Source organism: Microcebus murinus, chromosome 8 (assembly GCF_040939455.1).
Source record: "Microcebus murinus isolate Inina chromosome 8, M.murinus_Inina_mat1.0, whole genome shotgun sequence".
Classification (NCBI taxonomy): Eukaryota; Metazoa; Chordata; class Mammalia; order Primates; family Cheirogaleidae; genus Microcebus; species Microcebus murinus.
The window spans coordinates 80,789,492-80,804,700 of NC_134111.1; the positions used below are offsets into that span (position 1 = coordinate 80,789,492).

The 15,209-nt window shown below is 34.8% G+C and overlaps 1 protein-coding gene across 1 annotated transcript in view; it reads left to right on the plus strand.

Annotated features, from left to right (window-relative positions):
• The window catches only part of PTH2R (parathyroid hormone 2 receptor), an 80,764-nt gene that overhangs the window by 29,306 nt on the left and 36,249 nt on the right, over window positions 1–15,209 (plus strand). Inside the window, exons 5-8 of the mRNA XM_012752107.2 lie at window positions 5,839–5,936; window positions 7,017–7,206; window positions 8,413–8,566; window positions 13,150–13,210. Of these exons, the coding sequence (XP_012607561.2) occupies window positions 5,839–5,936; window positions 7,017–7,206; window positions 8,413–8,566; window positions 13,150–13,210 (503 nt within the window). The remainder of the gene's footprint in view (window positions 1–5,838; window positions 5,937–7,016; window positions 7,207–8,412; window positions 8,567–13,149; window positions 13,211–15,209) is intronic.

Here is a 15,209-nt window from a genome sequence, read left to right on the forward strand (position 1 = left end):
AAACTCTCCCCAAAATAGACATTTGTCTTTATGCCTGGTGATTTTTTGTGGGGAAGTAGAGAGGGAGAAGTGGTGAGTTAAAGATTTCTTTGTTCAATTTTGCATGAATAGTCAGAACTTCCTTTTTCAAGTTCTTCTTTTGTAACACAAAGCACTACCCCTTCTAATGAGTAATTTGCTGAAAGACCTTCAGTTTTGTGTTTTATCATTGAAAGCTTCTTGGATAAAATTAGTCAATATGAGGAGATTGTCATATACTTTCTAACTCACTAATGCCAACACTAAGTTAATATAAAATGCTTCAAAATATTAATAATTTCAGTCTCATTGACAAAAATAAGCATTCACTGATATTTTAGTGTGCTCTATATTTTTATTTTTGCATTAAATTATGAGAAATACAAGTTTTTCACAGTTGTTAAATGACCATTAAATTAAATTATGGTTTTATTTATACTGAACTCTATTTTATAACCATTCTTTGTGATTACTGTATATTCTAAGAATCAAAATAACCAAAAGATGGTTAATATACCAAAGATATGTATTACTTCATATAAAATTATTTAAAAGTTAATTAAAAATTTGAGTTAGCATAAATAATTTAACTTTATCACTTTAATCAAAAATACAAAATGCGCTTTCTATTGTTTAAAACCTTTAAGCAATAATTTGGGAAAACTCAAGAAAACTAGATATCTTCTAATAAGAAGACTAGATATCTCCTGAAGTTTTGATATACTGTAGGGAGAAATTATATTATTTATGAGATATAAATTATTAATGGTTATAGTGAAACTTTTTTATAAGGATGGAAAAGCAAAAAACTAAAGATATGTGTATTTAGAATAAATGACACATCTCTATTGGGAATATAAGACTTAGATATTTTTGAGCACAGATTATTTTTGTCTTTAAATAATTTCCATATCATTGGCTTGGCAAAATGAGGTAATTATTTCAATAAAAATAAGAGAAGGAAATCTAGTGATAGTTTACAAGGTTATTAAAGTTTTTAGTATATGATAGTTAAGACAGTAGCATACTGTATAAATTACCATATACTATATCTCATGTCTAAAGGCTAGATGCACTTTGGGAAACCAATTTAGCAATATATATTAAAAAACCTCAAAGGGGTCATATCCTTTGATCTTATAATTTTACTTCTAAGATCAAGCATAAGGATTTGGAATGGGAGAACTGAATGGAAAAAATGTTTATTGAACAAATAATTTCAAAGAATTTAAATTTCCAATGAAGAGCTGGTTAAATAAGCTAAGAGTTTGCTGCTTTGGGAAATTTTTTTGTCATACAATTAACTGAAAAAAATTCAGGAATAAACTTGTGTATAAATCAAGAACGAAGATGATTAAAACAATAGGAAGTGATGCATAGAAATAGAATGAAAAGAAACACATGAAGTACTAACTGTTTTTTTTGTTGTTGGTGGTGGTGAGAATGTGGGAGTTTTTTTTTCCTTTTTCTGTTATATTTTATACATTATCCAAATATTTTCTATAAAAAATTTTAATATTTTATCAACAGAAAATAACATGTAGTAAATGACATTTTAAAAAAAGGAACAAGAGACAATATCTTCTGTTTCCAGTCAGAATGTGGGTAGTTGGAACAATAAGAATAAGTTGGGTAAGATGCAAAACCAGTAATTTGTGAAAATCCATCAGTGAGCTGAGGATGCCAAGAAATCTACATGAACTAAATTCCAGAAATGGGCAAGCCTTTCCTGTGAGAGAAGAGACCCATGGCTGCATTTATCCCTAGGACCACAGTAGAAGGAGAGCGACCAGATCATAGAAGGGAATAAAAAGAAGAGTCAAGATTTTCAACCAACTTTTAGCAGACAAGGGCTGGCATAGGGCTTAGAACTCCAAGGAGTGAGCCCTAGTCACAGTGAGCTATTGTCATCAGCCAGTCCTTTCCCATGGGGCCTTCACCAAATGAATGGAGGCAGCATGCCAAAGGCTGGAGGTGCTGGGAGTGCTAAGAAAATCCCTCCAGATGCGCATAGGGCTCTCACAGAGTGAAAAGCAACAGTTTGCATAAGGCATGGATCAGAACTGAGGAGCTGACAGACATCACTCGAGGCCTGAGGCCCGTGGGGCCCTCACTAAGTGCATGACCGCTGCATCCCCTTGGCCAGGGGAAGAGCAGGGAAGCCAAGAGAAATCCCCTTAGAGATGCAGAGGTCCCATTGAGAGCAAGGCAGCCACCTGGCAAAGGAGAGCTGAGAAAGATCTCTCCTAGGCACATGGAGCCTTCATCTAAAGCAAGGCAGTTGCTAGTTGAAGACTGTGGCAGAACAACAGGCTAAGTTCAAATCTCCTGAGATGCAGAAGGACTGAGGAAGAGCTAGACAGCAAAGTGAAGTGCCCAGCAACTAAAAAAAGAAGATGGATAATTCAAAAGGGTATAGTTCTTCTGTGGCTTTAGACCTGCCAGGTGAACTAAAACCCATATAATGGCTCCTGGCGGCTGCTGCTTTTCAGATCTCAACGTTTGCTGAAGGAAAAGCCTTCATACTCCATTCTCAAAACCTAAACACAGGATAAAAAGAATCCAAACATCAAAGAAAAATTAGAACAAATCCTAGCCCTACTTTAATGATGGAGTAATTCAGCCTCCCTACCCAAGCAGTCTGACGGAGAAGAGGCCTGCTGTTTTTTTTTTGGGGGGGGGGGCAGTAATATAATGCATTCTTTTACTGACAATGCCTATAGCATAATAAAAAATTACAACACAGGGACCCAAAATCAAGATTAAAAATAAGAGTAGAAGAAGAGATGATTCAGATGTTGGACTTTGCAGATGATGTGTTAATAATAACCACTAAAATTTGTTAGTTGATTTAGTGAAAAAGATGCATGAAACAGATGGAAAAATCAGCAGAGAAATGAAAATTTTAAAAAGAAACCAAAAGGAAGTCCTAGAACTGAAAACTACAATATAAAAATGAAGAATTCATCTGATAGCCTCAACAGCAGATGGAACATAGCATGATAAAGAGTTAATAAGCTTGAAGAAAGATCAATAGAATTACTCAATTGAAGCACTAAGAGAGTAAAATGAATTATAAAACTGAACCATTTGAGACATGTGAGACAATATATAACTGTCTAACATGTGAAATTAGAGGTAAAGAGAAAGAGAATGTGATCCAAATAGTGTTCACAAAACCCTTTAGTTGCCCCTCCCCTCCACCTGCCTCCCCCTTGGTTGATTTCCACTGAGTTTTACTTCCCTCTGTGCACATGTGCTCATTGATTAGTTCCAATTAAATAGTGAGTTCATGTGATGTTTGCTTTTCCACTCTTGAGATGCTTCACTTAGGAAAATGGTCTCCAGTTCCATGCAGATTGTTGCAAAATGTATTAATTCATCTTTTTTATGGCTGAGTAGTACTCCAAGTATACATATACCACATTTTATTAATCCACTCATGAATTGATGGGCATGAATTGACATCTTGAGTCCATACCTTTGCAATTGTGAATTGTGCTGCTATAAACATTTGAGAACAGGTGTCTTTTTGATGAAAAGTCTTTTTTTCCTATGGGTAAATATCCAATAGTGGGATTCCTGGATCCAATGCTACATCTACTTTTAGTTCTTTGAGGACTCTCCATAGTGTTTTCCATAGAGATTGTACTAATTTGTAGTCCCACCAAGAGTGTATAAGCATTCCTCTCTCTCTGTATCCACGGCAGCTTTTTGATAAATGCCATTCTAACCAGTGATTAGTGACGTTGAGCATTTTTCATATGTTTATTGGCCATTTGTCCTTCCTCTCTTGAGAAGTCCTCTTCATGTCTTTTACCCACTTTTTAATAGGGTTGTTTGTTTTTTTCTTGCTGATTTGCTTGAGTTCCTTGTAAATTCTGGTTATTAGTCCTTTATTGGATGTGTAGCTTGAGAATATTTTCTCCCATTCTGTAGGTTGTCTATTTGCTCTGTTGATTGTTTCCTTAGCTGTGCAGAAACTTTTTAGTTTAATCAAATCCCATTTTAAAATTTTTGCTTTTGCCGTGATTGCAATTGGGGTATTCCACATGGAAGCAAGGATTGGCAGGAAGGAATGAGGAGTACCAAAATAGGCAAATATATGGATAAAAATGAAAGACTAAAAAGAAAAACTATATATCTAGGCATATTTATTGCTATATTTATTTTATCTTTAGATTAAAATAATAAAATAGATTAAAATAGATTTTATCTTTATCTTTCTTTGCTTAAAGAAAACACAATGGCCTGAATATCCCTGATAAACATAAATACAAAAATCTTCAACAAAATACTAACAAACTGAATCAACAGCACATTTAAAGGATCATTCACAATGGTGCTCCTGTGTTGGGTGCATAGATATTAAGAATTGTTAATCTTCTTGTTGGATTTTTCCTTTCACCATTATATAGTGACCATCTTTGTCTTTCTTTACTTTTGCTATTTTAAAACTTATGCTGCCTGAAATCAGAATTGCTACTCCCACTCTCTTTTGGTTTTCATTTGACTGAAACTTTGTTCTCCAACCCTTGACCTTGAGTCTGAAAGTGTCTTTATGGGTTAGATGCATTTCCTAGAGATAGCGGATACTGGCTTATAATGTTTTATCTACTCAGTCAGTCTATGTCTCTTCAAAGGACAATTCAAGACATTCGCATTTATTGAGAGGATTAATGTTCAGGGTAGATTTCTGTTCATATTGTTGGGTAAGTTCTTATTGTTTTATTTGAGCCATATTGTTTGTCTTGAGCTATTGTGGAATCTAGGTTCTGGGCTTTAACTCTTGAGTGTTTTTGATTTGGTGGGTGTCTGTTGCGCTTTTCAGTGTGTAGTGCAGGTCTGAGTACTTCCTGCAGAACAGGTCTGGTCTTCACAGATTCCATCAGTGATTGCTTGCCTGGGACAGCCTTTATTTCTCCCTCACAGATACATTGGTTATGTATGTACTATGGAATACTATTTAGCAACAAAAAGAACAAATTATTGACATGTGTAACAACTTGGATGGATCCTAAGAGTATTACTCTGAGTGAAAAAGGCCAATCTTAAACAGTCCCATACTATGTAATTTCACTTATATAACATTTATGAAATGAAAAAATTATAATAGAGGTGGAAAACAGATTAATAGTTGCCAGGTGCTTGGGATGGTGGGAGGAGTAAGGGAGGTGGCAATGCAAAGGAACAGCACAAGGGAGCACTCTGTGCTGGTGAAATAGTTCGGTATCTTGGTTACAGCGATCATTACATAAATGTGCATGTATGATAAAATGGCATAGAACTGTAAGTACTCACATTGCACTGATATCAAACTCCTGGTTTTAATATTTTAGTAAAATTATGTAAGATGTAAGCACTGGAGGATACTGGGTGAAGGGTACATGGGATCTTTTCTTACTACATTTTCCACTTCTTGTGATTCTATAATTATTTTAAAATAAAACAAAAATTAAACAGGAACAAACCATTTATACATGTAACAATATGGATGAGTATCAAGGACAGTATGTTGACAAAAGGAGCTTTTACTATACTATATAATTGTAAGATATCTAAGAACAGGCAAGAAGTATATAAAGTATGTGAACAGAGAAAACTAATCCATGATGATAGAAATTGGAACAGTGGTTACCTGGGGGTGGATGGTGGGTGGTTTTTGGACTAACAAGGGGCACAAATGAACTTAGTTTGTCAAGACACATCAGAATGTTCATGTAAGATCTGTACATTTTATTACATGTAAATTACTCAAAAAAGCTCAAAAAAGTTTCCTGGTGAAATAGTTCTAAAACATATGTGACTCTTCCCCTACAGCAAGAATTCTTTGAACGTCTCTCTGTAATGTACACTGTTGGCTACTCTGTTTCCTTTGGTTCCTTGGCTGTGGCTATTCTAATCATTGGTTACTTCAGGTGAGTGACTCCCCGTCCCTTCTGGCTGAAGGGACGAGTTGTTTCCTATTCAAAAAAGACATAGAGGTCTCACAATCTGTGCCTCCAAATATTTTTCCCAAATGTAAGTTTTTGAATACAGCTTAATGTTATTATATTTTTTGAGAGTTCATTTTTTAATGACAAATTCAGGGTTTTTTTCATTTAAAAACTTAAAGCATCTTTTAGTTATTTAAAAATATACCCTACCTTATTGTTGATTATAGTCACTTTGTTGTGCTATCAAATATTATTCATTCTATCTATCTAACTATATTTTTGTACCCATTAACCACATAATAATTTTTTAAAAAAGCATCAAAGCAGTATTAAACTTTTAAGCCAATAGGTTTGCATTGTAGTATATTTGTTTGCAAAATGGTACAACGTAGAGTTGAATGAGCTACAAACATTTTCTTTCAGGATGTAATGACTTATTTCACTTTTCCCAGATGATTTTGCCTTCATTGGACAAAAAAAAATCATCTTAAATAATTTTCAAAATTATCTGATGTCAGCACATAAAGAAACAGTATTTATTGCTTTTGTTGTGATTTTTTTATATACTTAAACTTGTGTCCAATTCCATTCAGCTTAATCTGAATCAATAAAAAACTTTGATCAACCAATATAGTTGGCCCTCTGTATCTGAAGGTTCTGCATCTCCAGATTCAACCAGCTGCAGATCAAAAATATTTGGGACAAAAAGTGGGTGTCTGTATCTGCACTAAACATGTACGGACTTTATTTGCTTATCATTATTCTCTAAACAATACAGCATAAGAATTTATTAATATATAGCATTCACATTGTATTAGGCATAATGAGTAATTTAGAGATGATTTAAAGTATATGAGATCATATGTATAGCTTATATGCAAATGCTACACTATTTTATATAAGAAGCTTGAGAATCTTCAGATTTTGGTATCCATGTGGGGTCCTGGAACCAATCCCTGGGGAGAGGGTAGGCTGGCCAGTAGTGGTAGTAGTGGATACTGGGTGTCTTTCCCCATTTCCTTTTATGCAGATCTAAATACTGAATGATGTTTCTCTCCTTAGACGATTGCATTGCACTAGGAACTATATCCACATGCACTTATTTGTATCTTTCATGCTGAGAGCTACAAGCATCTTTGTCAAAGACAGAGTGGTCCATGCTCACATAGGGGTAAAGGAGCTGCAGTCCCTGATAATGCAGGATGACCTACAAAATTCCTTTGAAGCACCTACTATAGACAAATCACAATATGTAAGTGTTTTCACCATTTTCTCTTGTTACTGATTTTTATAACTTTACAAATAAGTAAAATTTTACAGTGTACTAAATGTACATTAACTTGTTTTTGCTTACTTTATCTATGAACTAAAATAGACTACCAATTTGTATAGTCATGATTGTTCCCTCAATTATGTTCTGTCATGTCTAAGCACTCATCACTTTAGATGATTAAAAGTGCTTGGGTTCTTTCCTCAAGAACATTCTGGAATGGAAACTGCCAAAAACACATGACGGGAATGGCATTTGATATATGGACCATAGAAACTGTCATGGCTTACCACTTTCAAAAGTAAAAACCCGTCAGTAAAACCAGAAACTTGATATTTAAAACCCCACAATATTTAGTTCCTTTATTGTAGACTCAAAGCCTTGTTACAATATAAAATTTTGTGGTATTTGATTCTGCTCTTAAATGTCTTGGTGTTAGTTAGTAAATAGAGTCACCCAATTATTCAGTTAATTAGATCATTGAAGCAGTATATCTGGAAATTAGATATAGTGGATTTATTGTCTTGATGGTACAAATTAACACCCTGTGTCAGTGCCTTTGCCCTGTAACTTTGTATTCCCTGCTAATTCTGATTCTGGACTGGCTTTATGACTTGCTTTACCCAATAGAAAGAAGTGGAAGTGATGGTGTTGAGAGTAGACTTCTATGCGTGAGGCTGGTCAAGATGCACTGAGCCCAGATCAGCAAACCATCTAGCTAATCCCTAGATTTATAAGACATGTTAAATGTTTATTGTTTTAAGTCACTAACTTTTAGAGAAGTTTGTTTTACAGCAATAGCTGCATAAAAAAGACCACAATAACATAAATTCATGGTAGAATATGGGTAATATTTTCTTCTTTGTGCTTTTCTATACTTTCCTAATTTTCTCTGATGATCATATGTTATTTATATAAAGAGAAAGAATTAAGAAAGTGATTTTTTGTAACTTCTAAGAGAAAAAAACTTATTTAAAAATAGAATCAAATTATAGTCTTAAAAAACACTATATTAGATAACTTTGTTCTGGTCTCTCAACAGTCTTGGCCATTCTATGTACAGGAGAAATTTTAGACTATATATAAAAAAACCCAACAACCTGAAGAATTGATTTTTAATGGTCTAATGTTGGCATCCAGTACAGTGAAGAGTTCTAACATGATGCAATTCTGGTTTATTTGTAACAGATCGGGTGCAAGATTGCTGTTGTGATGTTTATTTACTTCTTGGCTACAAACTACTATTGGATCCTGGTGGAAGGTCTCTACCTGCATAGTCTAATCTTTGTGGCTTTTTTTTCGGACACGAAATACCTGTGGGGCTTCATCTTGATAGGCTGGGGTAAAGCATTACCTTTCCTTGTAAGCTTTGAGGACTTTCTGTCATGTCCATCATGAGCATTCCTGCAGCCATTTTCCTGAAATAATCCCTCTTATCATTATTTTCCCCTCTTTTTCTTTCATTGTTCTATTTTTAGATGAAAATTATTAAGATCGAGTCTCTAATCCTCCTAGCAGTAACACACTTTTCTTTTTTTTTTTCAGATTTGAAGTGTGTTTATTTTTTTTTATTTTATTTTGGCATATTATGGGGGTACAGATTTTGAGGTTTCAATAAATGCCCTTCCCCCCCTCCCCCCACAAGTCTGAGTCTCCAGCATGACCATCCCTCAGATGGTGCGCATATCACTCGTTATGTATGTATATACCCGCCCCCTCCCCCCTCCCACCTGCCCAATACCCTATTACTGTAGCACCTATGTGTCCACTTAGGTGCTACTCAGTTAATACCAGTTTGCTGGAGAATATATCTGGTGCTTGTTTTTCCATTCTTGGGATACTTCACTTAGTAATACACTTTTCAAGTTGAATTTATAGTTAGTGTTCTTAGGCCAGGTTCTTGACAGGATTCTTTGCAGGAAAGATAAGAGAACACTTTGTTAGCCAGACACATTTAGAACTGCTATGTTCATGTCATATGTCAGTGTTCTGCTTTATCAATAATTTCAAATTAACAATTGTTATTTTTGAATTTCTAAGCTATAATGACATATCTTTGATTTGTATTTCTAGGTCATATGATGAGAATGTTAGAAAGGAATTTATAGGACTGTCTTGACTGCATTTAACAACTGCAAATTACAGACTAATTATGTGGACTTACCATGTCTTTTAGAAGGAAATCATTCAAATTACTTTTGGCATAAGTAATTTATAAAAAAAAAAAGATATTGAGCTCACATACCAGAAATGACTTATCAGTACTAGAGTGATTACTGCATTAGGCACTAACTCAACATGACACAGAGAAAATAAATTGCTTGTTAAAATTTAAGAGGAAGGCAGGGCGAGGTGGCTCATGCCTGTAGTCCCAGCACTCTGGGAGGTTGAAGCAGGAGGATCCCTTGGGCTCAGGAGTTTGAGACCAGCCTGAGGAAGAGCGAGACTCCATCTCTACTCAAAATAGAAAGATCAGCTGGATGTTATGGTGTGCACCTATAGTCCCAGCCACTCCCAGGCTGAGGCAGGGGGATCACTTAAGCCTAGGAGTTTGAGGCTACAGTGAGCTCGATAATACTATTGCTTTCTACCCAGGGCAAGATAGTGAGAACCTGTCTCAAAAAAAAAAAAAAATTAAGAGGAATTAAAACTTACATGTAGTTAAAATTGAAAAGAGTCTGAAGATGAACAATTGCAGATCTCAATTTCTATTTTAATATTTAAGTTATGAGGTGCTCAGCATAAAAAAAAATTTGCTATGTAGCTCAAGATGAAATTTGAAGGTTTTCTTTCCCCTCTAAAATAAGAATATTTCTTTGCCTGTTTTGCCTTAGTATTTTTTCAACATTTAAAATGTGAATAAGGAATATTGAATTTCCTGTTAGCTAATTAATAACGTTTAAGAAGACAAAGGATAAATTTATTGTTACATTTCATTAATTATGAAATAGTAATTATCACAAATAAAGTCTTATTTCTGAAGGCAGCTCATCTGTTTTAAGGCTTTCTCTTATCTTTGATCAGCAGTTACTAAAAATAAAAAAGATACATTTTAGGGCCCTTTTACTTTCAAATCAAAATTATATCTGTGCACCTACATAATTACTAGAAGTTGGTAAAGGCATTGGTAGAACAATGAGTGTGGACATTTGTTTGTTTTAGTTATATATATATTTTTAAATTTCTCCATCATTGGTCATACTTGTAATAAGTTCTTTTTTCTCTATTTAATTTTTGGTTTGGTAGCTAACTGGTGCAGGCCTCCTCATCAGCTCTATTTGGGCTTTATCATTCAGTTTGTCATTCCTTAGAGTCAGGAGTTTGTCCTCCTGAAACCCAGGAAAATTAGTTTTCAAAACTTTCTATGAAAAAGAAAATACAAAATACAAAATAGTGAGCTAATACACAAGTATGGGTTTCTTATCTTTCTCTACAAATTTTATTAATATGGTAACAAAAATTTTGGCATTGGAATGACAAAAAAATAGATAAGCATCATGACTTGAAATCTTCATTTTATAGATCATCCATTTAGCAATGAATATAGTTTAAATACAGAGATATGCGTTAAAGTTCCCCATACAAGAAGCATGCATTCTGACCCTTTGGGTTATTTTTTATTTTTTAAGGTTATTTTGTTTGTCTGTTTGTCTGTTTGCCTGTCCTGATTATATGTATCATATTCAAAATTTTAAATTTATAGAACCTGTTCTTCACAAAATTTATTTTTACTGACATGTCCTATGAAAATAACTCAACTTTCAGTAAATGCATATATTGAGTAACATTTAAATTTATATATTAAGTTTACTTAAGTTAACATTTACATTTAAAATAACATTCAAATTCCAAATATTTTCCTGTATTTATGTGTTCTGAATTATTTAATAACATTATATACCAAGATTGGTGATCAAAAATTCTTAAGGAGCCCCGAAGTGATTTTCCATTTTTTATTCCTCCATGGTTGTCTCTATGCTAGTCTTGTGCATAAGAATCTTCTAAGAAGATGAGAAAAGCAATTTCATTAAGATGTGATGCCTATATAATATATTTGATATAATTTTCATCTAAAACATAATGCCAACTCAAGTACCATTAATCAATATTGTATAGAACATCATTCAGGAAATTGTCTGATCAGGAGATTGTAAAGGAAGATACAGATCTAAAAATGATAAAATGTGAAATTTTGATCAAGAACAGACACTGCTGAAGATAAGTAAGACAGCAAAACAGCCAAGGGGGGATGTATGTCGGGCTTTTCTTAGCCATCCTCTCAGAAGCAACTCTTCCTTCTCCTTACATTGTGTCATTCTTCTTTTTTATTCATAGCACTAATTGATAATTAAAGTTGTTTTATTAATTTTTCCTTCTTCACCAGAGCATACGTTTCAGGAAAATGGAGATACTGTCTATTTATTTGTTCATTGTTTATCTCTTCTAGAACAATCCTCCACACATAAATAGGCACTTAATAAATGCTTAACGCATGAGTGGTTAGACAGATGGATAGAGAGAATATGCAGGCAGAACCTAAGAAATAACTAGAATTAGGTAGATCTGTTTTTACAAAAATTTCCTAGAACTCAGAACTGGAGCAAATTAAAAAAATAATTATATACAAACAGTAAATAAAATTGGAATATAGAATCATAAAATTAAAGGGAATCATAAAGGCAGACTGAGGTTGAATTCAGTTATTTAGATGGTCTCCTTGGTGACCATCTTGAATTCTTTATTATGAAATTGAATTCTTCATTATGAAATTCTTTATTATGGGTATAAATTTATTTTCATCTTTTTCTGAAAATTTTCTTCATCTGAGCCTATTTTTTGTTTCACTTTGTTGCTAAGAAGGAATATCTAAAAGATTACAAATGTGTTTTTTAAAAGGTAAAGAATTTAATATTGTGCTTGATAAAAAATGTTCTACTCTAGATTAAAATGTTTTTGTCCTCTCTTTGTAAGGTGCTTCCTAAATTCTGAAGTGCTTTCCTTATGGTATCCATAGAGCCTTTATTTTAACATCTTTTGTAAAGGCCTCATAATGAAAAGTCATCTGTTAAGTGTTTCAGTTCCGTATTGGAGTGTTCCATAATAGTTATGGCTTATGAGGGTTTTTTTTGTGATGTCAGAGTCTAATCCACTACATGAACTGAACAGTCAGTTTTTACTAAGAGGGCAGAGGACTCATGACCAGTATAATGGATTTGATGTTGCAAGCATAGAAGGTGTTTATCATTTATGAAGGACAAATGTCTCATGCTCAATATCATCAAACTAACATATTGATCACCCTTTGTTAAGTTTTTTTTTTCTTTTCTTTTTTTTTTTTTTTTTACACATCTCAGTGGTTTGTGACCTTTGTTAAGTTTTTAATGCATGCAAATGCTTCTGTCTTGAGCCAATATGAGCCAAAAAAGAAGAGGCCAAAATCTCTTGATTTTATAACTTTCTATGTAGCCTCTCCATGCCTTCTGCTTTTACAAATGAAAAGTTCTAATTTTTTAAAATAGCTGCATCCCTCAGCTTCTCATGAGTCCCTCTTGTTGCTTCACTCTTTGAAAGCATGTGGCTGTCAGTGTGGTGAGAGTCAAAGTCAAATGCACCAACCATTGCCTACTTCTGGCCCCGGGAACTTCAGTCTCCTCCAAATGTGGCTTTACCCTACTATCCTCAAATGAAAATGGCCCAGCTTCATCTTCACACTTTCAGAAACAAATATCAGTGTTCTCACTCATTTCTCAAACTGACAAGATGAAATTTAAGTAGACTTTTTTGGTTCACATATCAACATTTTTCATGTTTGTTTTTCTCTCTCAGATGCTCTTAGTATATTCTTATGTGTGGCGAACACGAGAAAAAAAAAAACTGTTAATTTTAAAAGACATATAATCCTTCTCAATCCTTTTCTGATTACAGGGTTTCCAGCGGCATTTGTCGCTGCCTGGGCTGTGGCACGAGCAGCCCTGGCTGATGCAAGGTGAGTGGAAAAGAAGTGGCAAAGAGAGAGCCTCAGATTTGTCAGACTTCCTGCTCAGGATTCACACTTGCTGCTGTTCCCGATTCCATTGCCCTTTAGGGATGTCATGTGGGAAATTACTTTGATGCAACGGTAGCCTGCAATATATTGCCTGCAAGCCATCTATCCCAGAGGTCATAGAATGGAAAGATTGACAGACCAGATTAAGATGCTTGAACTCCACGGTTTATGGAAGCTATTTAGAGCAGTGTATGAAGCAAGGGGAAAGAGATGGGTGGAGGAACCCACTTAGGGTGTAGTGCAAGCAGGTGGAAGGGCCATACTACCTGATTCCTGGAGTAGGTAATGTTCATACCTCCTGTCTCTTTCCACACCACTTCAGCTTTCCCCCAGTGGTGTGGTTATGAGGACTAGAGATGACATTGTAGAAAGGGGACCTACAGACAGGAGGTGCTGGGCCAGCGACACAGGCTTGCTCTCTCAGAGAGATGCAGGGGCAAGCACGCTGGCCGGCAGCTGTAGATTCGCAGTAAGCCTGCAGAGCAGCTCTGGGTTTTATTTGCATTTCTTGAGGAAAGTACATGTGGGAATGGGTTTCACCAATCAGTGGCTGAATTAAGACCTCAAGAATATTGAGCACTTCCTATGTATCAGGGATATTTTGTGGCTCTTGTATATTTCATATATCATGAGCGCTTTGTACCCAGTTGCCTCATGTATCTTTAGTACCTATGTTTAACACACATGTACTACTTGCTAATCGCTTATCTATATTTAATGCAAATTAGGGGTTTCATCCATCCCATTTGTTTTCTTATCTTTTATAGCAGACTTAAATATTTTTAAAATAAATACAATAAAATGCAATAAAATAAAAGAAATGCACATTAGAAGTGGAATCCATCGCTATTTGTGAATCATTAGGCTCTTCCAGGTAGCATGGGCCTAATTTAAGGTAGCATTTAAAAGTACAATTACAATGTGTCAATTAAAAAATACATAAATAAACTGGTTTCTCTGGGGAAAAATGTACAGAGCAACGATGCTGGGTGGTGGCAAAGAACTCTCCCTTTAGATTTTGACAGACTAGAATTCAAATCTTGTGTCAGCTGCTGCTAGTTTTGGGACAGTGGGAAGGACCTGTAGCCTCCTTGTGTATCAGCTCCTCATTTATGAAACAGACATAAGAATGTATGAATAGCATTGGTACATACAAGGCACTTAGCACAGTGCCTGGCAGCGAGGAGGCACTAAAAGGGAGTGTGCTGAGGAGGAGCTCGGGCAGGGGTCTGGCAGGTCTGTTCTGCCACTTCTTGGTTCTGTGACAGCAGATGTGCAACCTAGCCTCTTTGAGCCTCAGTTTCCTCTTCTGTCAAATGCCAATAAAATGAATACTACTGTTCGCAGGGTTGTTGCTGTAAGATTAAATGAGATAATGTATGCAAATGTTTGGAATATACTGGTAGTAAGTGCTACATACCCATTAGCAAATATTATTCTTTTAATTGTTTCATTAATTTCACTAATTTGTACTTACAGGTAATGTTTGATTAAACAATAAAAATAACATTTCTGTTTATTGTTATTCCATTAGAAAGCAGGACTTATCCTTCCATTAATCTAGTTTATGCTATTTTGATTTTTATCCTGTTAAGTCGATAGAGCCCTGATTCTGCTAAAGCTGGAGAGATGAAGGAGAGATGAAGAGTGGGATCTTACAGGCCTTATAGACCTTATAGACCCTTATAGGCCACATTAGGATGTTTAGTCTTTGTTCAGTGATGATGACAGAAAATTTGCATTTTATAAAGATCATTGCCAGAACCTGGGGGAAAAACTGGAGGAAGGTAGTAATAAAAATAGCAGCTAGCATTTTTGAGTGCTGATTACATTCCAGGTACTTTATAATTTTACACATATTAAGTTAATTGAACCTTATATCAACCCCATGAGACCAAGGCCAGAGAAGTTGTGCCCAAGGTTGCACAGCCATAAGTGG